General features: G+C 39.9%; 1 protein-coding gene across 3 annotated transcripts; it reads left to right on the plus strand.

Moving 5' to 3' along the window:
- The first annotated feature begins 384 nt into the window (after window positions 1-384).
- TUBGCP6 (tubulin gamma complex component 6) lies at window positions 385-24,977 on the plus strand. Of its 3 annotated transcripts, XM_075081258.1 has the most exons (27): window positions 385-473; window positions 1,026-1,833; window positions 2,620-2,783; window positions 4,209-4,419; window positions 4,930-5,103; window positions 6,145-6,266; window positions 6,596-6,671; window positions 7,173-7,282; window positions 9,144-9,235; window positions 9,329-9,468; window positions 11,020-11,169; window positions 11,911-11,992; window positions 12,070-12,158; window positions 12,343-12,458; window positions 13,138-13,276; window positions 13,366-13,482; window positions 13,722-15,036; window positions 15,453-15,508; window positions 15,737-15,929; window positions 16,204-16,372; window positions 17,731-17,872; window positions 18,915-19,109; window positions 19,385-19,517; window positions 19,749-19,962; window positions 21,022-21,221; window positions 22,024-22,186; window positions 22,983-23,458. In XM_075081258.1, the coding sequence occupies exons 2-26, from the start codon at window positions 1,087-1,089 to the stop codon at window positions 22,173-22,175; spliced, it is 5,298 nt and encodes a 1,765-aa protein (XP_074937359.1). In that variant the 5' UTR covers window positions 385-473; window positions 1,026-1,086; the 3' UTR covers window positions 22,176-22,186; window positions 22,983-23,458. The 3 variants fall into 3 exon arrangements, with proteins under 3 accessions (XP_074937359.1, XP_074937360.1, XP_074937361.1); XM_075081259.1 differs by lacking the exon at window positions 22,024-22,186 and having other exon boundaries at window positions 22,983-24,977; XM_075081260.1 differs by lacking the exons at window positions 385-473; window positions 1,026-1,833 and having other exon boundaries at window positions 2,758-2,831.
- Window positions 24,978-26,260: the final 1,283 nt, after the last annotated feature.

Consider the following 26,260-nt stretch of genomic DNA (forward strand, 5'->3'; position numbering starts at 1 on the left):
ACTGCTGGCAGAATTACTTTGCAAATACTGCGGGAAGGCTGCGGTCGCGTTCTGCAGATGGGGACGGGCACAAGCGCGGTTTATCGCTTTCTGGCGATGAATTGCGTGTTATTTATTGTGAGTTGAGGCCCAGCGTTAGCAGCAAGTACCGCAGGGATGCTTTAAAACCGTGAACTGCCCAAACCGGCCTTTAAACCACGCCGTAGTGGCGGGAACGCTCCCTCCCTCCGGCCCGGGGCGCCGGCCCGCCGCCTCCCGCCCCTGCCCGCGCTCCGCCCGGCGGGGACTGTCCCGCTGCCGCCCGTCCGCCCGTCCGTCCGCCCGTCCGTCCGTCGTCCCCGCCCGCCCTCGCCGCCCTACGGCCCGTCGCGCTCGCGTGACGTCGGCGGCGCCGTGCGCGGCGCCCGGCGCTGGGGGAAGGAGGGGGCGGCGGCGCCGTCCCGCTCCCGCCGGTCCCGGCCGAGCCGCCCCAGGTACGGCGGGGGCGGCGGGGAGTGCTGGGGCTCGGGCCGAGGGGTGTCCGTTTGTCCGTCCGTCCGTCCGTCCCGTCCCGTCCCCGGGGGAGGGAGAAGGGTGGCGGGGCCGGGGGTGGCGGGGCAGCTCCGCGGGGTGATGCGGGGGATGGCGCGGGTGCTCGGCGTGCCCTGGCGGGGCGGAAGGAAGGGCCCTGTCGGTGGGAGCCGCCGCAGGCCCCGCGGGTCGCCGCCAGCACCAGCCCCTCCCCGCCCGCGGGCGGCCCCTGAGGAGAGCCGGGGCGGCAGCGGCGGTGCCCGCGGGGGTCCGGCGCCCGGGCAGCCTCCGCTGTGCTAGCTCAGTGCGAGCAACATCAGGCGTCTGGAATTAACCTTGCGCCGCCATCGCTTTGCTTGTGATCAGAGTCGCAGTGTTATTCTTGCAGCTCATGTCCTAAATATGCGCTCGGTCGGTTCTCTCCCATTTTGGGCTGTCTCAGTTTAAGTTAAAGTGAACTCATCAACTTCTCCTACACGCGTTAAGAGCGTTTCCTTTTTCCTGATATTTTTCAGGTCTTTGCATGAAACTAGAGACCTAGACCGTCGCTGCTGTAACCTGACGACTTGATTTGAAATGGAGAGCATTACGCAGTTGTTCAGTGATTTGTGTGAAGCGCACTTGACTGGTTTGCCATGGAAGGTCCACCTGGGCAGGCAGAAGATCAGCAAGAGAAGGGCTAAGCAAAATCTGAAAAGGGTTGCTTATAATGCTCTCTTCATAAACCTTTTTCAAGACGAGGCTCGTAAGCTGCAGTCAAACGTTTCCAGGCTTCCAGTGAAAAATAAAATTTTGATGCTGTCTTTCAACTTGAGAGTTGGTGGCCTAGGTGCTCAGGCGGATAGGCTGGAGAACCTTGTGGAGGAGCTGGAAACAGCTGAATGCTTGCCGTTTACTGAGGTTAATTCCGTCTTGGATCTCCTAGTTCAGCTTGCTGGAACAGGTCCTCCTCAGCTTGTACCACAAAAAAAGGACTATTTTCTGAACAACAAATATGTTGGGAGAAATGTCAAATATCAGGGATATGATTATTATGATGTAAGCGTATTTGAAGCTGACATACAGTCTCTAATAACAAACGAAGAATGCCAGTTCAACGACACAATTCAAAGGACGCTTCAGATAATGGAGGCTGCGCCTGGCACCGGACTCCCGGCCATCGGGCTGTTCTCACAGAACTATCCTGCTGGCGACAAGTTTGAGAAAGAAACGCGGGTCTCCCTCTTCGGCGCTCTCGTCCATAGCCGTACATACGATATGGACATCAAGCTGGATCTGCCACCCGTGCCTGACAATGCAGATTTGTCTGGGCTTGCAATTAAAGTATGATATCATTTGTTTGGGAGTGTATGCATGCGTTTGGTGTGGTCTTAATTGAAACTTGAAGGCAAATACAATGAAAAAGAAAACCCCCATGCCATTCAACATGCACATAAGGTTGAACTTAGGGGAGGCAGAACCTTTTTGAGTAACTGCTGTACTCTTTCCATCAGACTAGAAGATTTGCTATTTCTTGAAGAACATGCTGCTTTTTTATGTGGGTGTGATTGTCTTTTACTAAAATTGAGTACTATTCTGCACATACAACTCCTCTTGAGTGGGAGGTGAGGATGTGGCATGTACACTGTTTGGACACCTGCAGATTTTTCTGCATATGAATAAGCATAAGGGAATAAACTATGTTAGTCATAGTTAAAAAAATGTTTACTAATTTGAAGAACTAGGGCCTGGATCATTTGCTCAAGTGAAATACGGAGCAGTATGATTTCAGTAGTGTTACATATCGTTGAATTTCCAGACCTCAGATTCTCAATTTGTAGAACTATATGCTTACCAGAGAACTAAGTTTCAAGTTTAACACTGACAAACTTAGTCTGTTACTTTGATGGTGATTGTTGTTTTAGGTATAGGCATTAATACCAGTAGAGACTTACCAGGTGAAACAAATGTCTACAGGAAGAACCTAACAGATGTAAAGGGAGGGTGGGCGACACAGGTTGGGTCACATAGAGTCACTTGATCACGAACGATAGCAGAACATGGTCTTTATTAGAGTATGTCTCTTTGGTGAAATGTTTTCATGTATAACACTTGAACTCTCTCTGACAGGTTCCCCAAAGTATAGACCAGTCAGAAGATGAGGGATTCCAGTCCGCATCCAATTTGACTCCCGATTCTCAGTCAGAGCCGAGCATGACTCCAGACATAGACTTGTGGGATGCAGTGCTTACATATGGACCCAGCAAACGAAGATGTTGGGAAAGAATTGGATAGTATGTGTCTGATGTTACTGGCAGACTTAGTACGCATCATATGCAAATGTATGAAGGTGCATTTTATCTTAGTTCCAAGTGACCTCAGTATAGTGAAATGTGCATATTTAATTCACAGAATTCAATATGCTGCATTAATGATTGAGAAAGGAATCAAGGTCGTGCAGTTTCAGCAAACTAGATCTTAGATTGCAGCTGTTTCATAGGAAGAGGTGGAATCTTTGACAAAAACACTAAAGGGATTATGGGAACACTTGCTGTTTGTGTGAAATGCAACATTTTTCTAACTGATTTCTTATGCACTATGCAATTTATCTCAGTCTAAAATGATTCCATGTTTTCAGTTTCAAAAGAGAAAGCAGTAGTTGTAGAGCACTAGAATAATTAAACCCGTATCTCCCAGTATTGTACAGTATTGTATTCCTTTCCCTGTTTGTAACCAAAACAGAAATTATTCTTATAATAGATTTCTAGATGGTGTAGTTAGACTTGTAGTTCTTTTGGCTGTTGAGCAGAAGATGCATCTCCTGAGAGAAGGCTCTATGTAGCTTTGTTAAAGCTTCTTAGCTTCCCTAAAACAGAAGAAAAAAAAGAAGGCAGGTATGGCAGGTACCTTCCTTACATTCCTGTTGGACAGTGGGGTGCCTGATTCTTGGAGAAACTTTGCTCTGTATGTTTTCTGTAATTTTAAGTAATAATCCACTGTGTCTGTTGCAGTGTTGTACAGTGTTCTTTCAACTTCTGAGCCTAAAAAGCTCAGAAACTCTGAATTTCTCTGACCTGATTTTTCACAGCCACTGTAGCACACTCCAGCTTTGTTCCTAGTACAAGAGAGATTTTCTTGCTCCCGTTTAGACTGTAAGGATCTTAGAGTCAAATATAGACCATGTGCCTGACAGCTTTCATGTAATGCATGCTACTAGAATTCAGAATTTTTGGAAGAATTGGAAGGAGAAATTGTTTTGGAGGGGATAGTAATCCTCAAGTGTTAATTCAAGTCAATCCTTATGTGTTAATACAAGTCATTATAGCATTTTGAGCATATTGCTCTTTAACATATTTGAATATTAGTATTACGTGGACCCTGGAAATCTGGTATATGTTGACCTCATTTTCCTAACGTGAAAACTGCGTCAGGATGTTTTCACTCCCACAAAAGAAGCTGGTAATTCTCTGTCGAGGTTTCTGTCTCTGAACTGATGTTCAGATTATCTACCTATTCACTGTGCTGATTTTGGGCTACGCTTTCATTGACCAAAGGCACATTCCCTTGAAAATATACTATATTAACTAGTAGCTTCTTCTGGGGTCAATACTGACTGTGTAAAATTTTAAAACGCCCTTTTTTTTTTTTCTTTTTTTTAGCAGATAGATTTCTTTCTTTTCATATAATCACCTTGCAGTGTTGTGTTTACTCTGACACAGCCCACCTGGTAAAAAAGAGGAACCGTATCTTACTGAAGCCGGGAGAGAAGCTTTTGACAAATTCTACAAACTTCGAGAAGGGGAATTGCAGCTGTTCAGTAATACTGTACTGCAGCTTCCACAGCTCGTGCTAATGAAGGAACCTGAACTGGTTAAGGATGTCTTGAATGTCCTCATAGGTGTGGTATCCACTACATTTTCACTCAATCAGGTATGGAAGATTTTTAACTGCGCATCTTAGTCGCATCTTTTTTTCCCATGTAGAGGTTTTCTCTTTAATACATCTATTTCTTTTGAGATCTTGCAGTTGTGGATACTGTTAAAAAGTTGGATGTGACCTAATGGCAATAAGGCAGTATTTATATATGGCAATAATGATGTTATTGCAATAGGCTAAGAGTATTTTTAGTCCTCTAAGTGAAAATAGGTTTATGAATATTTGAAAACGGATGCGTAAATATTTTTGTAGATTAGATTTTCTATAAGGAATTAGATAATGAGTCTTATTCTGTGTATTTGAAAATACCATTCATACTCCTGAGATTTTGCTACAATATGTTTATCACGCTGTCCTAGTTACATAGTCTCAGTCACCAGGGTATCTAAACTGAAACTTTGCTGTTATTTTTGTGTGTAAATGTTTGCTATTTTAAATCAGAATACAGCTATGAAATTGTTGAATCTGCCTTTTTTTTTTTTTTCCCTCCCTGTATGCTTTTAGGCTGCTCAGACTTTTGTGATAAAGGAGGGGGTATATGTATCCGGTACTTCACCAGAGACAATGCACAGCCTACTCTCAGAAGTTGCAGAGTATGGAACCTATTACACTCGACTAAGTCGTTTTTCTCTTCAGCCCGTTTTAGATTCTTCATACAGCAAAGGACTTGTGTTTCAGGTAAAACAACTGTATTAAATCATCCAGATTTAGTGGCCCAGTTATCTTAGGTAGAGAGAGTAACTTTGATTTGGTGTAAAGCTGGAATTTCTGCATTCTGCAAAACTGCAAAACATTTTAAGTGTGATGCTCATCCCAGGTTGGCAATGAACAGTGCTGCTGCGTGTAAATCACAGCTCTGTGTGCTTAGGGCTTGCTTGCGCTGAAACACACGGTAAAAGGTCTTCATTTCCCGGAGTGTGATTTGTTGTTCTGTTGAGGACTAAATGAATATCATTTTTAGAAGTTTTTAAAACATGACTTGTTTATACATGGAAATGTATAAAATTAAAATACAAGAACATTCTTAATACAGTATGTATATATGTAATATATTTTTAAAAAAAATAAAAACTGCTGTAGAGAAATATGGTATGTAATAGCTTTAATTACTTTTTCTCAGTTGAGATTTCAGTGCAAATATTCCCTGTCCATCCTTTGTATATTATGCTGAATTGTATGTACACATATGGGGTGATTTAATCTCTTTCTAATGCATAGAATTAAGTTAGGATTGGTTATGAAAATGTATTCCTTCTGAATATTTGATTTACGGCAATGTCAGTAGAAATTGATTAAGAAGGTCTCACTCCTTGTCTTATTAGACAAGTTCTAGATAAGTTTTTTCTAGTATCCAATTTAGGCAGGAAGGTAAGGAAAGCGGTTTCCCTAGGTTCTTAGCATAGCTGTTAGAGAACGAGGAGCTCCTCAAAGGGCAATGCAAAGAAGCTGAACCGAGGCGCTTTCTTACGCTCTGTGTGGGTACAGGCTCCGTGCGTTGGATGTATAAAGAGTATATAGGAGTCATCTGGCTAATTTGAATGTCTGAAGCTGCACAGACTCTTTCCTTCCCCTTCCTTTGGTATACAAGCCCCTCTTACCTGCACATGCAACTTCTTTTAGTAAAAGGTTTGTTTTCATGCTGATGCAATTGATGTGAGACATAGATGGACTATTAACAGCTTCAACAGTAAGACTCTAAGTATTTTCTGTTGATCCTAGGCATTCACAAGTGGGCTGAGAAAGTATCTTCAATATTACCGAGCCTGTGTTTTGTCAACGCCTCCTACTTTAAGTCTTCTAACAATCAGCTTTCTCTTCAGAAAATTAGGTCGTCAGTTGAGGTAAGAGAATAATATTAAATATTTAAGCTTTTCATTGCAGAAAAAATGTAATCTATTTCTTCATATACTCTAAAAGAGACAGATTACATGGACATTCCTACATAGTCTTTCAGAATTTTCCTCTATTTTAACAGAAAGATTTCTTTATATCTAGCAGGTTCTAGGGAAAACATGTAAGGTCTTTATATTCAGTTTTGTTGTTATCCCTGTTATCATTCAGCTGATACAGTAGGGTTGTTGTTTGATATTCAACTTTAGCAAAGTTCATCACTGTGATCTCAGAGACTTCTGGTTGAAATTGTTCTATATGTTTTAATATTGTTTTTTAGGTATTTAGCTGAACTTTGTGGCATAGGAACAACAGCACTGGGGATCAGTGGTGGAGCTGGTGATTCATTCCCTACGGTGATAATTAATTTGATGTTTTTTGGTTTGGTTTGGGTTACAATGTTAATATTTTTCCAAATTAGGTAGGATTTTACATAAAATGTTTAGTGTTGGTCCCTCTGCTACCAAAGATAGGGCCTTGGACCTCCGGATAGAATGCCATGATCCTTTCTCCAGATATTTTAGGATTTGTAATTTTGTGCTGTGTTTTCAATTTCTAAAGTAAACAAAGGACCCAGAATAAACCTTAGAGTACATTCCATTTCATTCTAAAGGAGGTGTTTGTAGCAAGTCAAATGAATCCAACTGTAAACATACCTGTTTCCCTCCAGTGACTCTGAAGTGAGCTTGAGGTAACTAGCTCAGATAAAGTGATCTTAACTGCAGATAACTAGAGGAAGTGAGAGGAATCCTGCCCTCTGTGCCTAGTGAAACATGTCAAGCTGTGTATGTACGAGTCTTTTGTTATTAGAGTTGTAGTGAAGTTTGTTGCCTAACATTAGAATATTTTTCATTTAGGGTGTTAAATTGCTTTCATACCTGTACAAAGAGGCTCTCAACAACTGTAGCAATGAGCATTATCCAGTCCTTCTGTCTTTGTTGAAGACAAGTTGTGAACCGTACACAAGGTGCGTCCATACTGTTCTCTGCGTAATTGTGTTTAAGAGCAGTTCTGAATTAGTAATCTGGTGAGTAACTGCTAATTTAGCAATGGCTTTTAACATTTTCAGAGAAAATATAAGATGTGGCTGTATCTGCAAAATACATATTAAAATTAATTCATTTTGCTGAATCATTTATTTCTGTTTTCCAGCTCAGTAACAGCATAAGGGGTTTATGTGTGACTAGATCAGTAAATAAATATGTGTAAATAAGACTTCTTTCTCGCTGCTCGTCCTGGAAATTCATACTAGAATATAAGACTCAGCTAAACTTCTATTTTTTTCTTCTCATACCTGTAGTAAAATCCTGAAACTGGCAACTAACCGCTTTCTCTTTGTGTTGTGCAAACTGGGAAAGTTCATGCATATTTCCACTCTTTTTTTCTTTAAAATTTAAAGATTAAATTTAAACAATTAAAAAAATATCTGCTGTTCATGAAGTAGATGTAGGTAACAACAGGAAGTAGAGTTCCTTGGATTGCAACAGTTTTGTTAAGCAGTGCACATCAATTTAGAAATTGTCAGTTTATAGACTTCTGAAGAGACACTAAATTTTTTTAAATAGATATTTTTAGGGATTATAGTTGTAGTCCATTATCAGTTTACAATGATACTTAATAGTTGTAATGATACTGTAAAGGGAAAAACAAAATCTGTCAAAATGCTCTAAATTTAAGGTTCCTCCCCTGGCCACTCTTGTTATTTTTAATTCCTTTTACATAAAATGTTCTCCGGAGAAATTTTATTTCAGGTTTACCAGAAGACTCATTGAAATATCTACACAGTTCCTGCCCCGCAATTTATAGAAGGTAGTCAGATTTCTAAAATTGCAAGGGCAGGGTGTCATGGCATCACAATGAATGTAAAAATACGAAAATATGCTTACTGGTATGTGATACTTACAGCATTGACTCCTAAATTTGTTTGAGACCTCTATCGAAACATTCGTCGTGTACTATCAGGGTTGCCGTGGAAGGGGGCCTCCAGTATCTGCAGAAAGTGTTATCCCACTCATTTATTAACCTGAAAGAAATTAAATAATAGAAGTTGTTGCTCTCATAGAAACATCAGATTTAGCACTTTAGAAGTTCTTAGCTTTCTACTGAACAACCTTGAAATTGAATGTGGTTCCTGTGCTAACTGCTTCCTGGTTGTCACACTGACCCAGCGTCTAGAAACAGTGTCCATATTGCAACTAGTAAGAGAAGAAAAGATAAGCTTCAGGGTGCTCTGAGCCTTTTTACTATAGCTTCAGATAATTGTATTTTTTTTATTTCTTCAGAAGTTTGGTTTCACACAGAGGAAATATGAAAAAGCATGAATAAGTATTCCAGAATAGTAGTTCTCATTGTTACACGTGTATTAAAAATGTCTCTAGGTCCAGGGAAAAAGTGCTTGGTGTTGCGTCTTGTTATATACCCTTTCAGTTTCTCCCTGCTAAAGTTACATCTCTTTAAAATAAATCCTTCCTGCTTATCTCTCCCGATGCTTTTGATGTGCTCTAAAGATTTCTAGAGATTTTAAATTCATACTCAGTAAATTAATATACAGAAATAAAAAAATTGTTTTAATTAAGGCAATGTCTTTCATTGTAAACTAATGACCACTTAAATGTTCTACCTAAAGATGGCTTCTTTTAAGAAAAATGTAGAGACACAATCCTGTGTGTCTGTAAATATCAGTGTGACAGCTGTTAATTGCTGGTTCTTATCTTGCCTATAGCTTGTGTGTTTTGATATTTTGAAGAATATGCTTAGTGTTCAGTTATAATACAGTTAGGAAGGCGAGAGGATTGATTTTCAATATTGTACAATGTTATATTTTTTAGATTCATCTATGATTGGGTATACAGTGGTGTATTCAGAGATGTTTATGGAGAATTTATGATCCAGGTGAATGAGGACTATCTTTGTTTCAGAGGTACAGTATATGTATGGAGCATTTCTAACTCATATAATTTGTGCTGTTAATTAAAGAATTTAAAATATCTACTTTCATCTTTTTGTTATGTAGATAAACATTACTGGACTCATGGTTATGTTTTGATTTCAAAAGAGGTAGAAGATTGTGTCCCTATATTTCTTAAACATATTGCTAATGATGTATACATATGTGGGAAAACCATAAACTTGCTGAAACTGTGCTGTCCTAGGGTAAGTTTTGGTTTGGTTGCTTCCTATTACATTGAGCAAATGCAAATCATGTCTCTTTAGAGCAAGTTTCTAGGTTTTTAACAAGTTTGCTCCTTTACTGAAAACTGATCTTGTGTTATTAGGCTGTTGATTCATGAAGGGCAGTTACTTGCTCTCAGATACTTACGAGCTGATTATCCACTCTACTTGCTGACACCTCACTGCAGAAACATGAATTTTTAACAGCCACAAATTTATCGGATCCAATGCATATGCTATATGTCTTATTTTCCCTTGTATTGAAAGCAGAAATCTTTTAGGCTTCCAAGCAAGTGCCTTCCATTTTTCACACTACTACTTTTTGCTTTCATGATGCCTCACTTACCAAGTCTTGACTCAGTTCTGCATAGCTTTTGTATTTCAGCTGTATCGCTACATTTCCAAGATGTGCTTAAGTAGTTCTCTTTATTCATATTTTGCAGAATGAGTCTTGTACTTGATAAGAAAAACATGTTAAATTACTTTGCATCTTCCCTCAACTCGGTATCAGATACCTGATACAGATGCCAGGCATAAGCCTAATATCTCAAGTGAGACGACCCTCAGCTAGTTCTCCTGCACTTGCTCTGATACGCGTTCTCAAGCATCTGAGCAGGCACTCAGATGTGCCGGTAGAATTGGGCTTTTTATAAATCAGCGTCAGCCGTCATTTCTATTATAAATTACAGCTTTATCAGTCACTACCACAGTATGGTAATAGGCAGCACATTCCCCCAGGACGCGCGGCACCCAGGTTCAATCGTCATCTGTCTCTCTGCGAGTGCCAGTCAGATTTTGTCCCTTTCCATGATAATGCCCTAAACAGCCGGCTCTTCCCTTTTGCTTCCAGTAGACTGGGAAATCCAGTGTGAGCATGCTTGTGTGCTTTTTTTTTTTTTTTTTTTAAAAAAAACCCACTAGTCTGTTTTCTGCACTGAGCAGAACAGCTTCAGAGATTGAAGGGTGTTGAGCAGAAAGACCTAAGATACTTAACTTAGGGAATAGGTACTCTGTGATGTGCACTGGCCATATTTTTGAGAGTTATGTCTTGTGTAGAGCTCTTTCCTGTAGGTGTGCGTTAGTTATGTTCTAGACAGCTCCTGCTGAGTGGAGATCTGTGGGGGATACAAGTGAACAAAACCTAACTTTTGATAGGAGGGATGCATTCAGTGCCGAGTTACTCAGGCTCACTTAATTTGGATATTAAGAAAAGCAAAATTTTAGGCATTTAGGATATGCCTAATATAAATGAATGTATCAGATTTTAGATTCCTGTCCAATTCAGTGGGAAAGAGGGGACCCTGAGATGTTGACCTGTGATCCAAGTTCTGGAACATTACAGCTCTGTCTCCTACCTCGAATTATATTAATGCTAAAACCGATGGCTTTAATAAAAACTTTAGATCCTGTGTGGAGGCTTGTTCCAGGATCTGGAAGCATTGCTAAGTTAAAAATAGATTATGAACTCAGATTATATATTTAACATTTTAGATTTAAAAAAATGTATTTAAAAGGAAATGTCTCATTTTTCAGCATTATATATGTTGGTCAGATATACCCGTTCCCCGGATTTCAGTTATTTTTTCACTTGAGGAGCTGAAAGAAATAGAGAGAGATTGTGCAGTGTACGTAGGTCGAATGGAAAGAATTGCCCGATACAGTTCCATAAGCAAGGAGGAAAAGGTAAATGAATAAAAGAATAAAGACCTTATTGTTGGGATTTATTTTAAATACTCGTTTTTCGTTTTTGTTATAACTTTGAAGGAATTTGTACTGATGGTCAGAATTTCTTCATTGGTCAGTTGCTGTTTTATAGTTATCAAACAAAATAAAATTATTGGGAAATTTGTCAAATTTGATTAAAACTTATTATCAAAACAAATATATTAAATACAGCTTTTTAAAGTGTAGGTGGTGTGTTGTCATTTGTTGGCATTTTCATATATTAAATGAGTTGGACTTCCATCGTAGTTCTTTGCAGCAACAGATTTGCCCTCCTACTGGAAAGTACTGAAAAGATTGTTAGATTCTAATTTAACAAATGTGATGAGCTAATTAGCAACCACATAAGACTTCTTGTAATTTGCATAGCTAACAGTGTTTTCAAAACTTTTAGTTATAAAGAGGCTTCTGTCTTTCAGATGCCATCAATATAGTGTATGTATCAGATGGATTTGGTTGTTTGTAAGGTCTGGAGTACTAACTTTCAATATTAGTTATAGACTTACCGTTTAGTTAATTGCTTTATTCATATTTCTGCACTGCAATCATAGATTACTAACCATTATAAAGTGTGCACCTGTCTTTGCAAGAGTGTATTTCAAGTCTAAAATAATAGAAAAATTTCCTAACTGTATTTTTGTTCATTTGGGTGGTTTCCTTTTTTGTTTTGTGTTTGTGGTTTGTTTGTTTTTTTTTTTTTAGGACTTGCGCATGGAGATAGCCAAACAAGAATTAATTGTTCATGCTCGAGAAACAGCTAGCAAAGTACTAAAAGCCATTAATGGTAAGTTGCGGTGCTTTTTCACATATTTTCTAATGGGTCTGTTAATGTAAACTAACAATATCTTTATGTTAATATAGATCGACAAATATCAGAACGAATGGCTTTGGATGCAAAGAAACGGGAACAGTTTCAAAAACTGAAAGAGCAGTTTGCAAAAGACCAAGAGGTATTTCTGCATGTGTCTCTAAAGGCCAACTGTGTTTCTTAAGGAAATAATTGAAAGGATATCTTGATTTATTGTACTGAAATTGAATTAATAGCTGGTGGGGTTCAGTTAAGAACTTCTTGCAGATGTGCGCGTTACAGCTGATATTGAGAATGGCTTTTAAAAGTGTTAAATATTTATGCAGCGTCGCCTTGCAATAAAGCAAGAGGAGATTGATGATGATTTCAGCTATGCCCGAGAGCTCAGAGAGAGAGAAAAAAGACTGAAAGCTTTAGAAGAAGAACTGGAAAAAAAGGCAAGGTAAGTGTATCTGAGTAATCTCCTAAAGCTTAGAGACTCCAAAACCAAAACCATCATAAAGACCTCAGGAAAAATTATTGTATATTAGTATTTACAATACTAGCAGCTCCCAGACATTGCTTTACAAAGGTAATGTTTGCAGTTAAAAGATGGATGTAAGGATTTTTGGTAATTTGTGAGCAATTTTGTGAATTAGGAATAGTTAGTGGCCCAGAAATCTGGGACACGCTTATTTGCACCATCCCTATCCAGTCTGGCTTTTGTTACGATCAGAGTTTCAGGAAAAAAATGTAACTACATCTTGCAAATAAAAACTGAGCCCACAGCCAAAACGGTCACGTGTATGTCAAAGCAGAAGTAAAAGGCAAATGGAGGAGTTAGACTGATAATTATTTGAATTGCTCATGTGCATCTAGTTGTATTTCACTTTCTCCTGTTATATCTAAAATACTTAAGATGAATGAGTGACCTACCTGAATAGTTACGGAAATACATATTGACTAAGAATACAGTCCTGTTTTGTCCACCTGTTTATTCTCTGTAATTGAAGCGTCTGGCTTGTACTTTTAAAAAATTGCATTTCAGTTCTGAAGTGCTAAAAGGTCTCATTCTTTAGAAGGGAGGGTGAAAATCAGTATGCGGAAATCTTTAACTTAACTTTATCTTTACCTTCATTTAGGCAGGAATTAATTGACCATTATAGCAAACTTTCTGATGATGCAGCCCGAAGGGAACAAAGAGCGTTATGGAAAATCCAGCGACACAAGTTGGAAACAGCACGTCTTAAGTTTCTCTTAGAAGATCAAAAACACATCGAGGTATCTTCTGGAAAAAAAAAAGAAATATAATTTAGAAAATTTGGTACTTGGTACTTAAAGACTTTTGGTTTTGTCATTTTTACTTATAGGAAATGCTTGAAAAACTACCAGATAGAAACTACAGGAGAAAATTAGATATTATTCCTTATAGACAGTGCCAGTTGGCTTTAGATAAAAACCCTGTTGTGAAAGATCCACGTTCACAGGTGAGTTTATTTTCGTACATAAACTCCAGGTTGCTGTTCCAAGTTGCCCTCAAGGCAGTTCATTTTATGGTCTGTAAACACAAGGTTCACTACACCAGCAGGGTGAGTAGTTACCACATCATTTGTAGTGCATCTGAAAAATTGGAATATTTTAAATCTCACTTGTAATAAGGTGACACCCTAATAAGTAGTTTGATAACATGACTAGCCATACGGTGTAATAATTATTTCTTTTTTAGGTGTCTTCTGTGAAACCTCTGCATTCTAATGAGGCAGTTGGCAGAAAGGAATCTGAGCCTGGACTGGAATATGCTACTTCTGCTGACAAAGGGCTGCCCATGCCAGAGCTGACAAATAATAATGCTGATCAGCATTTTCAGCCTAAAGCAGCAGGATCTGCAAGCAGTCTCCAAAGTTCAGAGAAAGCACGCAGTCCTCTATACAGTGCTGATTCCTTGCCTGAATCCAATGTGAATATAGAAGATTTCTTACCTAAACCACAAGATGAACAACCTGTTTCTGCTAGCATACAAGGGTCTTCGCTAGATGAAGCATTCCAAAGTATTAACTCAGATCTTTCTGAGACCTCTCAGGTAGGTGAGAATCAGCCTGTGTTGAGAGGAGCACTAGAAGGAGAAGACAATGCACCACCGCATCAGCAAAATGAGTATGATTTTAATACAGTTCTCAGACCATCTGCAGCTTGGCAGGGACATGTTAGCGTTGTAGAAAATGTATCTGATGTGGAGTACAGAAGGCCTCAGTGGAATATTCATGAACATGCATCCAATGCCAGCATTAGAGTGGGAGAATATGTACCTCATGTGGACACTTACCAGCCACATTCAAGTCCTTATGGGCATTCTTCAGACTCACATATAAAAATCAGTAGCTATACTTCTGAAATTGAATCTAGCCGACCCCGATGGAATATTCATGGGCATATTTCTGAAGCTCATATTAAAATTGGGGAATATGCTTCAGAAGTAGAGCCCTCAAGGCCTAGGTGGAACGTTCATGGACATGCTTCGGAAGCCAATATTAAGATTGGAGAGTATGTGTCAAATGTAGCTCCTACAAGGCCTCGATGGAACATTCATGGTCATGCATCTGATGCCAATATCAAGGTTGGGGAAAACGTGTCAGAGGTGGTCTCAGCTAGGCCTCGTTGGAATATCCATGGGCATGCTTCACAGTCACACATCAAAATCGGAGAACTGGTTTCGGATACAGAGCCTTTGAAATCTCGTTGGAGCTCGTTTGGTCACGCATCCCAGTCAAGCATCGAAATAGGGAAGTGGGCCCCATCTACAGAAAATGATCCAATACCTCATCGTAAAACCATTTCGGGTCCTTCATCTGACTCCACAATTCAGACACTTCTGTACAGTGAAGAATTATCTCCTGCTGAAGGGAGCAGAAAGGAAACAAGAATGTCACAAGTTAAGGAAAAGACTTTACCACAGTCGCAGTCGCCTGACAGTGTTCCAGTCTTTCCTGAGGCTAATATTAAAGATGACAAAAAAGAAAATGTAATGGAAGAGAAACAAGAAGGTAAAATAAATTTAAGTTTATTCAGTCAGCATTTGTTTAAGGGCTCATTAAAGTAACTGTAAATGTTTATGTTCTAAATGGGTACTTACTACTTAATTCCTTACATAACTTTCTGAACACTGGTAGAATTCAGAGGAAAGAATTTGAGCTTAGTCTTTTCTCCTATATACAAGAAACAGAGTATTAAAAAAATTCTAGTCTGAAACTTCGTGAAATATGACCTTGTGTGATCTCGAGTACAGGACATGCATAAAACTGCCTGGGTGGGACTATGGGGAGGGACTCTTACTGAGGTGGTTGCTTCTGTGATAGCCTATAGCAAAATTTTGAAGAACTGCAGGAGCAGATCTGAAGTATGAACTAAGTATTATAAGCAGGTCTAAGTAAATACTGTCTTTAATTACTTGTAATTACAGTAATTGCAGATATGGTCAACAAGGACTCTTCTGCAGATTCCTCACAGAGCTTACAGGTAAGAAACAAAGTAGTTGTCAAGAAGACTTCTGTTTTCTTTGAAGGATTAAACACACTGGTGTGTTTCTGTCCTAATCTAGTAATCACTGTAATACCATGTTGGTTTTACATGTCAGAGAAGTACAGGTGAGTAAGCTGTTTTATTTTTAGTTGGAGCAAGAAAACATTAGGTGTCAGTAGTCAAAGCCAGCATCTCTCATGAAATTTGTCCATTTTTTTGTTTTAGGCAGAACAACATGAAAAAACAATTCCCCAAGATCCTGTGCCTCAAGAAACTTCGTTTTCTGAAGCTGATGCTCCCACAACTGAGGAGGAGGAAGGGGGAGAGGAAGATACGTGGAAGAAAGAACAAGCTTATTTGAAAGCCTTATCGGATCAGTATTGTATTGAAAAATATCAAGATAGTTATGATTTGATGTGTGAGTAGAATTGTTGGAACAGTAGATCAATAGAAGATGTGATAAACTTGAGCAAGACAGCTGAGTGCCAGGAAAAAACACCTGAATTACCAGTAAATTACCAATATTATTAACTGCAGTAGCCAAACAATTTGTTTCTGGGCACAGAGATAAGAAATACATTTTGATACATTATGATTTTCTAACCTAGAGGGGTTTGTAGAGCTTAATAGAAACAGATTCTAAAATCGCTTAAATATAATAGCTTACAATGTCTATATATTTTTCAATTTAGCAGAACTACCAGTTTCGCATCTCTTGCATCATGTGATACCAAGATCATACACTTTTCCTGTGGATCCTATGGTACAGTCAGCAACAGATGAGACGGCTGTACAGCTGAGTGAGCTCTTATCTCTGCCAGTGCTGATGAAACGTTCTATTACTGCTCCACTTGTATCTCAGTGAGTGTTTGTTAGAAATGGTGGATCCATAATTTCGCAATTAATGTTGTGTTCTTCATTAGCTCTTTTTCAAGAAAAGAATTGCACACAGATCTGTTCTCTTAAATTTTCTCTTTGCTCCCAGAAGTGGTTAAGTGGATGGTCCATTGATGACTAAAAAGTTCAGATTTACATTATAAACAGTAACATAAACTTATATTTTTATGTGTAAATTAAAAATTTGAAGATCTATTTGAAACACAAGGGCTTGGAGGGTAGTGGATTATGCACCAGTGGTTTTGACACCGTTGTTCTTTTAAAGAGGAGGTGTATTATTTAGAACGTTTGTGCTAGTTTTTGTTTGGCCAATGAAAGATAAGGGCAGGGGGGGAAGAAGAATCTTTTGTGTGAAAGCTCATGCCTATTGATCGGGATATATTTTATGTTTCTATGGGAACTCTAGCTTTAAGGCTGTTTTGAAGTTTAATAGAAGCTGTTCTTGTTAGTATTGGAATATGTAGGGAAACCACGTATGTGTTGAACTGTTTTACTAGTATATCTAATGGTATTTTAAGGAAAAGTTTTTGTTATTATGTACAAAATTAGCTTCTGTCATGAAAACAGTTATTCATAAAACACTTCCTATTTTGGAATCTACTTTCTTGTAAGTTTGGATTGCCGTTTACTAACTCTGAGTATGCTATACTCAAAGCTTGGTGCAGTGTAGAAAGATTTAATTATCTAACTTAGTTTTAAACATCCAGATTGGCTACCAGAACAATCTGTATACATGTACATGCATTCAGCAAAGCAAGTGAGCCTGAGTTGTGTACTGGCAGAATTAGCCTATCCCTGATATGGAAGTTGATTTATTTAAAGAGAGCTTGAATATATGCACTGTAGTGCAAACTGTAGTACAGACCTGCCCTGAGTATCTAGTGTCAGAGCTTTGCCAATTAGGATATTCTTCTCAGGGATTTAATAGTCTTTCTTAACCTGGTTGTGTAGGTGACAGAGATAAGACAGAAGGATATTGATAAAATGTTGCTCCAGGCCCAGCAGCATATTGTAAAGATCACTATATGCAGCCAGTCTTAAAAAACTTCCACAGTACTGTTCAAAACCCAGTTATGTGAAGTGGTAGGTTTTAATTCTGGGATATTCTGGATGAAGACATTTCTCTCTTTTTTTTTTTTTTTTTCCTTTTTTTTTTTTTTTTTTGTTGTTGTTGTTGTTGTTGTCCTTATGTGAATATCATCCTGTCTTGGATATTGGAGTTACGTACTGGAGCATTAATCTGCTGTAGCCGCAGCTGAATGTTAATAGTAAGGAAGGAGTTGCTTGTAAGAATAATACCTTTTCTGTGTTTTTATTCCTAGTGTTTCTCTTGTGAACAAAGCAATAGTTGATTACTACTTTGTGGAACTGAATGTAGAGAAGCATTTTGAAGCACTGAGACACTTTTTGTTAATGGAAGATGGGGAGTTTGCTCAGTCGCTCAGTGACCTGTTGTTTGAGAAGGTATTTGCTGTATTGTCTTCACCCTTGCTTTTGGGTTGTCTGCTTTAGCCTGACACCTCTGGATTAATTTGGATGGGAATGAGGGAATGGTGTGAATTAGAATCCTGGCTCATGCTGTTTTCCTCTTTTGTGCTGTGTCGAGGGGTCTTGTAGCAAGGAACTCTGTTAATGTAGTAAGGACTGAGGCAAACGAAGGTCTTTGCTTGGAAGGGATGCCCGTGTCCAAGGAAGTCCCAGGGAAGAGAGTAATATTTCCTACTGCTAATCCCAGCGATAGAGCACAAGGATTTGACACATTGAGGATGATAATTTCAAACTTCGACAGATAAAGAGTCATGGAAGGGTATTTCACTCTTTCCTGTGAAAACTGCTGTGCTATTGCTCTGTTTCCTTCATCTGCTGGCAGCAGGCCTGAAGAGAGCGCTGGGCCCCCTGATGAGACTGTATTTTCATTACTTACCCCTCTGTTTGTGGGGAAGACAGCAAGGTAGGAGGGATAGCCTGGGTTAATATAGCTGGTTGCCAGTGGAGAATAGTGGCTGTAGGATAGTTAATGCATTTCTCTGAATCCTAAGAATGCTGTAGACCCAACTAGGGGAAGCACTTGGGGGATTTTGACTTGGTGAATAGCTTTATTTGTAAAGTTCTGAGGGTGCTGAGTTGATGAGATAGGCAGGCTGGAGTCAGATAGATAATACCAGCCCTGTCGCTGCCTTTCTGCCCCACTGAAGCCTAAAGGCTGTCTTCCCTGCAGTCAGGATGTGTAGCAGCTCCTGAACCACAGCAAACGGCAGTTCAACATAGCAAATTAAACCAGTACAGGTATGAGATTACCTTCATGCTGTGAACAGCAAATAGTTCAGAAGTTGCTGCTTATGCTGTTTAGGCATTCCTACGGCAGGCGTAGAGACTTCCAGTCAGAATGATGGAGCAAGGCAGGATAGGCACCGCTTTACCATTCTGCTTTAATTCACCTGTGTTCAGGAGTCAAGACTCTTTATTAATACTGTCTAATTAGGATTTCTTTTTTTTTTACCCCTAGCTTGGATCAGGACAAACGCCTGGTGAATTGCTGAATCCACTGGTTCTTAATTCTATCCTAAATAAAGCATTACAGTACAGTCTTCATGGTGACACCCAGCTTGCTTCCAATCTTTCTTTTGCCCTCAAGTACCTTCCCGAAGTGTTCAAGCCCAATGCACCTGATGCTCTGAGCTGCTTAGAGCTGAGGTACAAGGTAAGAAAGCATGGAGAAAGGTAGTAGTAATAGTACTGCAGTTATACCATGGTTCTTAGGTACCGTGGTAGTATGAGTATGTTCTTAGTAATGGAGCACCTTTTAAGAATGGAGTAAAAAAATTGTGTAATGGAAATGACAGGATTTATTTAACCTGGCCATTGCATTACATTGTTAAAATCCATATATTAATTTGTATGTCCCTGAAATGCTGAAGTATTCTTATAATTTGTAACACAAAAATGCAGTATCATCAGCACTCTTGTTTCTTTTAGGTTGACTGGCCTCTGAACATTGTCATTACTGAGAGCTGCATGAATAAATACAACAAGATCTTCTCCTTTTTGCTTCAGCTGAAGCACATGGTGTGGACTCTCAAGGATGTTTGGTTTCACTTAAAACGTACTGGTAAGTCTCAGGAGCGAAGTAGAGCTTGTCCTGTTTAAAATGCTTTTAAACAGCATGTGCTAGACAATTGCTTATGAACAATTGTGTCAGGCTTCGAAAGCCACAATTTTAAAAATAAATTTCCATGGCATTTTAAACAGACTCTACTAACAGACACCTTCACTCCTTTAAAAATCCTGATTTTAGACAGTTTCACTGGGTGCTGATGATAACACCATTTTTTGTTTTCAGCTTTAGTGAGTCGTGCATCAAATTCTGTCCAGTTTCGACAGCTCCAGCTGTATAAACATGAAATGCAGCATTTTGTGAAAGTTATTCAAGGTTACATTGCTAATCAGATTCTTCATGTCACGTGGTGTGAATTTGGAAACAAACTGTCTTCTGTAGGCAACCTCGAAGAAATTCACAGGACACATGCTGAATATCTCAACAAAGCAATCTTCAGGCAAGCTACCATACCTATTTTTGTTTCAAATATATACGTTAATGGAGCTGCCAGTCTAGCCTAATGTGTTTGTGCAAAAGTGACTTCTACCTGACATGCAAAGTAGTCTTTACATATGAAAGCGTTCTTATGTGAGGGAAACAAACTTCATGGCACATTATGAGGTCTGTACTTTGATGCTTTTCCTCAGCTACATATCCTCTTCGTTTCCCCAGACTCCTTGGAGTTGCTTCCAGCTCCTGTTCACCCTGCTTCTGCAAGCTTCGAGTCCACTCAGGACAGCTCTAACCTGACGACTGAGGGCACACTTGCCACAGCTTTGGGGTTTTTTCACCCCATCCTTGCCATAGCCTTTGTAAATGAATGCTTCTTCTATACATTTTATATGCCTTTAATATATGTGCAGTGACTGGGACTGGGCTTTGAAGGAACAAATGTGACCTGATGCTTCTGTTCAGATTTATGAGCAGTGCAAGAGACATCTGTCTTTTAGGAATCACAAACTGTTAGCCCTTCAGTTACTCCGTATGAGGCAGAAGGGCGGTGTGAATAAGACGAGAGGAGCTAGGGTTTATTTGGTTTCTTAAGGCGTATACACTGGAATGATAAAGTGGGGAGATGGAGGGAGAAGAGATTATAAAGAACCAAAATCATAAACAAGAAATCTGTCCTTTCATGTCTCTTTTTCAGTTTTAATAAGAAAAAACTTAGCTAAAGCTGCTGTGTGGATACCGGGTGACAGGGTGAGAGGAGATTAAAGTTTAGGGAAACTCAATGCCTGATGATGTTTTCAAATGTCACCTCTTTTACAAATGCAGATGTAATTCTAGAAATCAGATACACCAATGCAAGTATCAGTTTCTTGTAAGTGGAAGCAAATTATGTTAGGTTTAGACATCTTTTTTAAAATCACCGTTACAGTTGGTTGCAGTCCTGTGGGTTTTTTTTTTAAAAGCAATTAAACAGGAAACCTAAAGGATTGTGACCCCTCTGTATTTTTCTTCCTACAACCAATAGATTATGTCAACTCCATTTCTAAAGTTGTTTTTGTCCTGTTAGGGGTCTGTTGACAGAGAAGGCCGCCCCTGTGATGAACATTATACATAGCATCTTCAGCCTCATTTTGAAGTTCCGCAGCCAGCTGATCTCTCAGTCATGGAGCTTCGATGCAGGGAAGCAAATGGCTGTTCATCCCAACTTTGGTCTGATGCAGCAGTCGTACAATACCTTCAAGTACTACTCCCACTTCTTATTCAAAGGTAAGAAATTGCATAAGTTTTAGACAGAAGAAAAAGTCAACTGTCAGCTGAAAAAAATACAAAGAGTTTTTGGAAGCATAACGTGAAAGTAGGAAGATGCGTGGACTTAGCGCGTGTTAGAAAATGTAGTTCCCAAATGAAAACCGCATTGTTGTGTTTTGCAAAGATCTGCGTATCCATCAATTAAAGTACCAACACAAGAAATCTAACAGATATCCTAAAACTGACCAGAAGTTTTTTGCTAATTTGCAAAATAAGTGTTTGGTATTTAGCTCTATAGATGTGCTTAGATATTTCTTTCCTCTGGAATTGAGTTCTGGAACTTTTTATTGGCCGCTATGAGAGATGGTTGGATACCACTTAGAAGTAATTTTAGATATATCTGCATTAGTCGAGTATTACTGTTGTTACGAGATTTGAAAATTCTGATTCCCATGTTGGACTAAAGCTCAGAGAGCCTCCCAGCACGAGTTGGAGCTTGTAACTAGTGCCCCAGGCAATTGTTTTTCAACTGCACAGATCATTTGCCAAATGTTCTTTCCTTTAACACGATAAAATTTCTTCACACTGTCAGCTTAGCCTACGATGTGAAGAAATGGTTGATCTGTCTTTCCTCTCCATTTCTCTTTCAGATCTTGCTTGTATTTTTAGTAGAAGTTACTTATCCTTCCCCTGATGGACAGTTAGAAATCCCTTAATTCTTGAAGGAAGTGCAACTGTTTTCCTTAGGTCTGTTTTTCTAGATTAATTTCTAGTCAGACTATATTCTCCAGGAAATGAGCTGCCCTTTTTATTCTTTAAGGGTGTCCAAAAATGGTGTCAAAGGACCAAACCCAGATATTTCAGGATGAGTTAGAATGGCTGCTTCCAAATCCTACAGGAAGTCAGAACACCTCTGGGAGCCACCTAAGCCCATACTACGAGATCTATGGTTGCTTCATGGACAGAGATTAATAGACCATTCCGTAAGGAAATGTGCCGAGTGATGACCTGGTTCTTTACACCCTCTTTATTAAGCACTACAAAACAAATGTGTGCTTGTTCATCTACACTTGTTCCTTCAGTCACCGTGTACTGTAAAATGCTCTTTCACAATGGGTTGATCCAGAATCCATTGAAAGCCAGTACAAAGTAGTCTGGGCTTCAATGGCTTTGGCTCAGGCCCTGACTTCTAACTCCACACTTTCCCTTCTTCCTTGCATGTTGCTGCTGCTTGCTAATTCCCTTTATACTGGTGCATGGGACGGTTATGAGCTTAGGGAGTTTCCAGTGCCTTTTTGCCTTTGTTACTAAGGATGTTCAGAGCAGTCGGTTTGTGCATTCACAGAGCTTGAGGGGTTTGTCCCAGGAAGTTCTCCTTGGGGTTTTTTTGTTTTTCCTCACAACGGACTTTGCTTAAGAAAACTTCAGCAGCGCTTCTTCCTTCACAGAGGGCACCAGAGGACCTAAATATGCTTCCTGGTCAGCTGACTATCTTATTGTGAAAGCAGCTTGAGAAAGCACTTCTTTATTAGCATAACACTGCTTCGCTTAGAACTGACATGTAATCCTTCTCTTCCATCTTATTTGAAATGCTTTGTAATTCCAGAAAGAGATATTGGACCTTTCTTCTGCAAAAATAGACGTTTATTTCCATTGTTTTCAGATTTCTGTATTAGGCTTTTTTTTTTATTGAAATGCACAGATCCTGTCCAGGTTGACTTCAGAATATTAATCTTAGATGAAGCTTTTTTTTTTGTTTTTGTTTTGTTTTATTTCCAGTGGTAACAAAGCTTGTAAACAGAGGATACCAACCACATTTGGAGGACTTTCTACTGCGAATCAACTTTAATAACTACTACAAGGATAACTGAACTCTGTAGAGTAAGGATCACTGACAGCACGGTAAAACAGAAACAGATAAACCCATACGCTTATGATTTGTAGAAGCTTATGCAAATACCATGTAAGAGGCATTTTTCTTCAGTGAAATAACCTGCCATCTAATAGCTTGAAGAATATAACCACCACATACAGAGAATGATGCGTCTTGAACTCCACTGCACCTACCAGTTTTTTGATCTACTGAGAATTGGTGTTGTCATTATTGCGAAGACAGAAAAGCTGAGTGCCTGGTCCTGCAGGGGAGAGAGTGCAAAACTGTACATCTGTGAATGTGTAAATGTTGTATTTTCAGTGTTGTGAATTTCCTCCAATGTAAATACGTGTATGTGAAATAAATTAACAGATGCTTTCTAAAACTGTTGAGAGATGGGCATGAGGTACAGATATTCAGACAGACATAAACACCTCTTTGATGTGGTTTATTTTCAAATTACTGTTAATTCTCAATGTAAATGTAACTAATTTCTTCAAGGCTATTAGTCACAGTGGAAGAGGGCATGATAAAACTGCCTTGCAGTGAGCAGAGCTGCTAGAAGATACAGTATTTGACTATTCAAGCACTTGGTAATTACTGGAACACTTGTGCCAAACTTAGTTTCCTTGTCCCTGATTTAGGCTATACACCTTATTTTGTGGCAATTATGAAAAACAGAAATTCAGCATCACTAAAGTGAAACAAAGCTCTGATTCCAAATCTATTCTGACTGACACTTTCAACTGCAGGATCACATTTTTATTTGCTAATGATTTTCCTTCTCCTTGATTTTTTTTTCTACATTGTGAGAAGAGACAATTGAACTTTGAGCTTCATGGTATGAAAATGTTGCAGAGAGACAGTCTGCTTTGAAATTTCCAGCTTTGCAGTATGTTGATTTTGAGATCCTGAAGTCACATAACACGTAGATATAGTCCTCAGGCGCCCATTGTCTCATTAGTGGCCAGTTACTTAAAAGGGCAGACACAGCTAACATGTTACCTGTACTGTGGCACTCTGAAGAGGATTATTTCCTGATGATATGTAGGTAGTTTTATGTTTGGTGGTTTTTTTTTTCCCCTGAAATAGAAATCAAGCGTTAGAGTCAGAATATACCAACTGTAAAGTTGACCTGAGTGTTTCTGCTTCTGCTCTGGTGCCAAAGGCGGTATAAAAACATGGTAACACACAGCTGTAATGCACATCATCTATGCTATTTCTTTATCTGTGCTATATTTAACGGGTTTCCCTCTGTTCTTCAGAACGGGAGACTGAAAGAGCAAGTGGCTTGCAGACTGAGCTATTCTGTTGCCTGGGCAGGTGGACGGCCGGTTGTCTGCCTGACTTGCTTGTCAGGAACTTAGAAGGCTGTACATGCAAGCTTGCCTTCTGTTGCATACTGATGCCACCTCCTGGCACACAATGCCCCACTAGAGAGCAGCCACGCAGCTTCTGCGGGGAGCAAGTAGCTGATGTTTGGGACCTGGGAGCTTGGCACTACAGGCAAACTGTAGAAACACAAAGTTTTAGCTTCCCCATGAACCCTGCGCGACCCTTGGAGGAAGGCTGCACCGCCTGCCTGCAGCCACCGCTCTGAAATGCCTGAGGTGGCCATGGACATAAGTAGCACACAGAGGGTAAACCGAGGGAGGAGAGAAAAAGGGAGTCAGAGCACCTAAATTGCTTATTAAATGTAAACTTAAACAGCTAAAAATCAGAGACTTCTCAAATGCAAGCCATGAGTACTGCTTGTCATCATCCCACTGCATATTAATGCAAGATTCCTTTCTATGGTATGATAAAACTAGCCTGCCATTGCTACAGTTGTAGCATACCCTTCGCTGCTGTCTGTGAATGCTACACTAAACTGCCATAAAACAAAGGTTCTCGTTACATTTAATACTCTGAAGTGCTTTATTTTTTCTTAAGCCCCTGTACTCTTACCGTCTTTAGACTTCTAATTGTCAAACATTTATAAAGGTAGTGATTTTTTTTGGGGGGGTGGGGGAGGATCCGGAGAGCTGTTCCAACCTCAGCTATTCTGTGATCCTCTTGATTCAGCTTAAATGTTGTTGCTTGAGTTTGTCTCACACACCATCCTCACACCCAGCTCTCTAATGCTGTGGTGTTTTTTTTTTAAACGAAATTAGCCCTTTTGATACGCCTTATGAAAAATCTGGCAGCAAAGTTAGAACTTCATGTGTAGTCATGCAGTGATGAACTGCTGCCTTACAGGCAAAACTAAAAAAAAAAATGAAAGTATGCAAATGAAGAATCTCCCGCCCCACATTTCCATTGCCAAGGGCATGGAATAGCCCTCTGGCCCCTTTGGGTTAGCTGCACCCCTCCCAGCTTCTCACCTCCCCCGGGCAGGGGCAGACTGAGAGGACAAGACAGCCTTGACACCCTGCAAGGGCTGTTCAGCAACAGCCGCGTTATCAGCCCTGGCTGAGCTGCAAATCCAAAACACAGCCCCATACAGGCTGCTGTGGAGGCAGTTAACTCCATCCTGTCCTGACACTGCACAAGGTAAAATTAATTTTGGTTTGGAAAAATACTGCTTGTTTAGAAGGGGCGGTTCGGAAATACCGAGAATGACCTCACACTAGAAAAACTGATGTGTACTTTCAACTTTGTGGCGTTATGTGAGCGCTTCAATATAGAAACGGCTGCGGTAGCTCCTGCTTTCCTGCACAGTAAAGCTTTTGAGCGCAGTGACCTAGAAGTCATCCAGAAACATCTATAAATCAGAATTTTGATCCACACCCCGGCACTGGTCACTCCTAATTAAAGGTGGAAGGGTAAAAGACCCACAGCCAGCTCAGCTCCCAGCATATGGGAGCTGGCAGAGGCAGCTGCAGGGCAATCCCTTCCTCATCTCCTTTTCCCTGGCTTCAGAGTCACTGGGGAGGGGATCTGCTATCTCTGCTTCTGGGGAGAAATTAAAGGTGGATGGAGCAGGTTGTTTTGTTTTGGTGCTGTTTTTTCTCCTATGGCTGGAGCGGATGGAGGGGAGAAGTCAGTTTACACAACACGAGTGTTACAATACCAGTCTCACAAAAACGAACATTTCAGTCCTGAGGTTTCCTGCCTGGCCAGCACCGGGGAAAGGCCGAGGGCCGGACGGCAGCGCCGGCCCAGCCAGCCAGCGTCCCCGCGCAGCTGCGCAGCCCACCGGGGC

This window comes from Phalacrocorax aristotelis, chromosome 1, assembly GCF_949628215.1.
Source record: "Phalacrocorax aristotelis chromosome 1, bGulAri2.1, whole genome shotgun sequence".
NCBI lineage: Eukaryota > Metazoa > Chordata > Aves > Suliformes > Phalacrocoracidae > Phalacrocorax > Phalacrocorax aristotelis.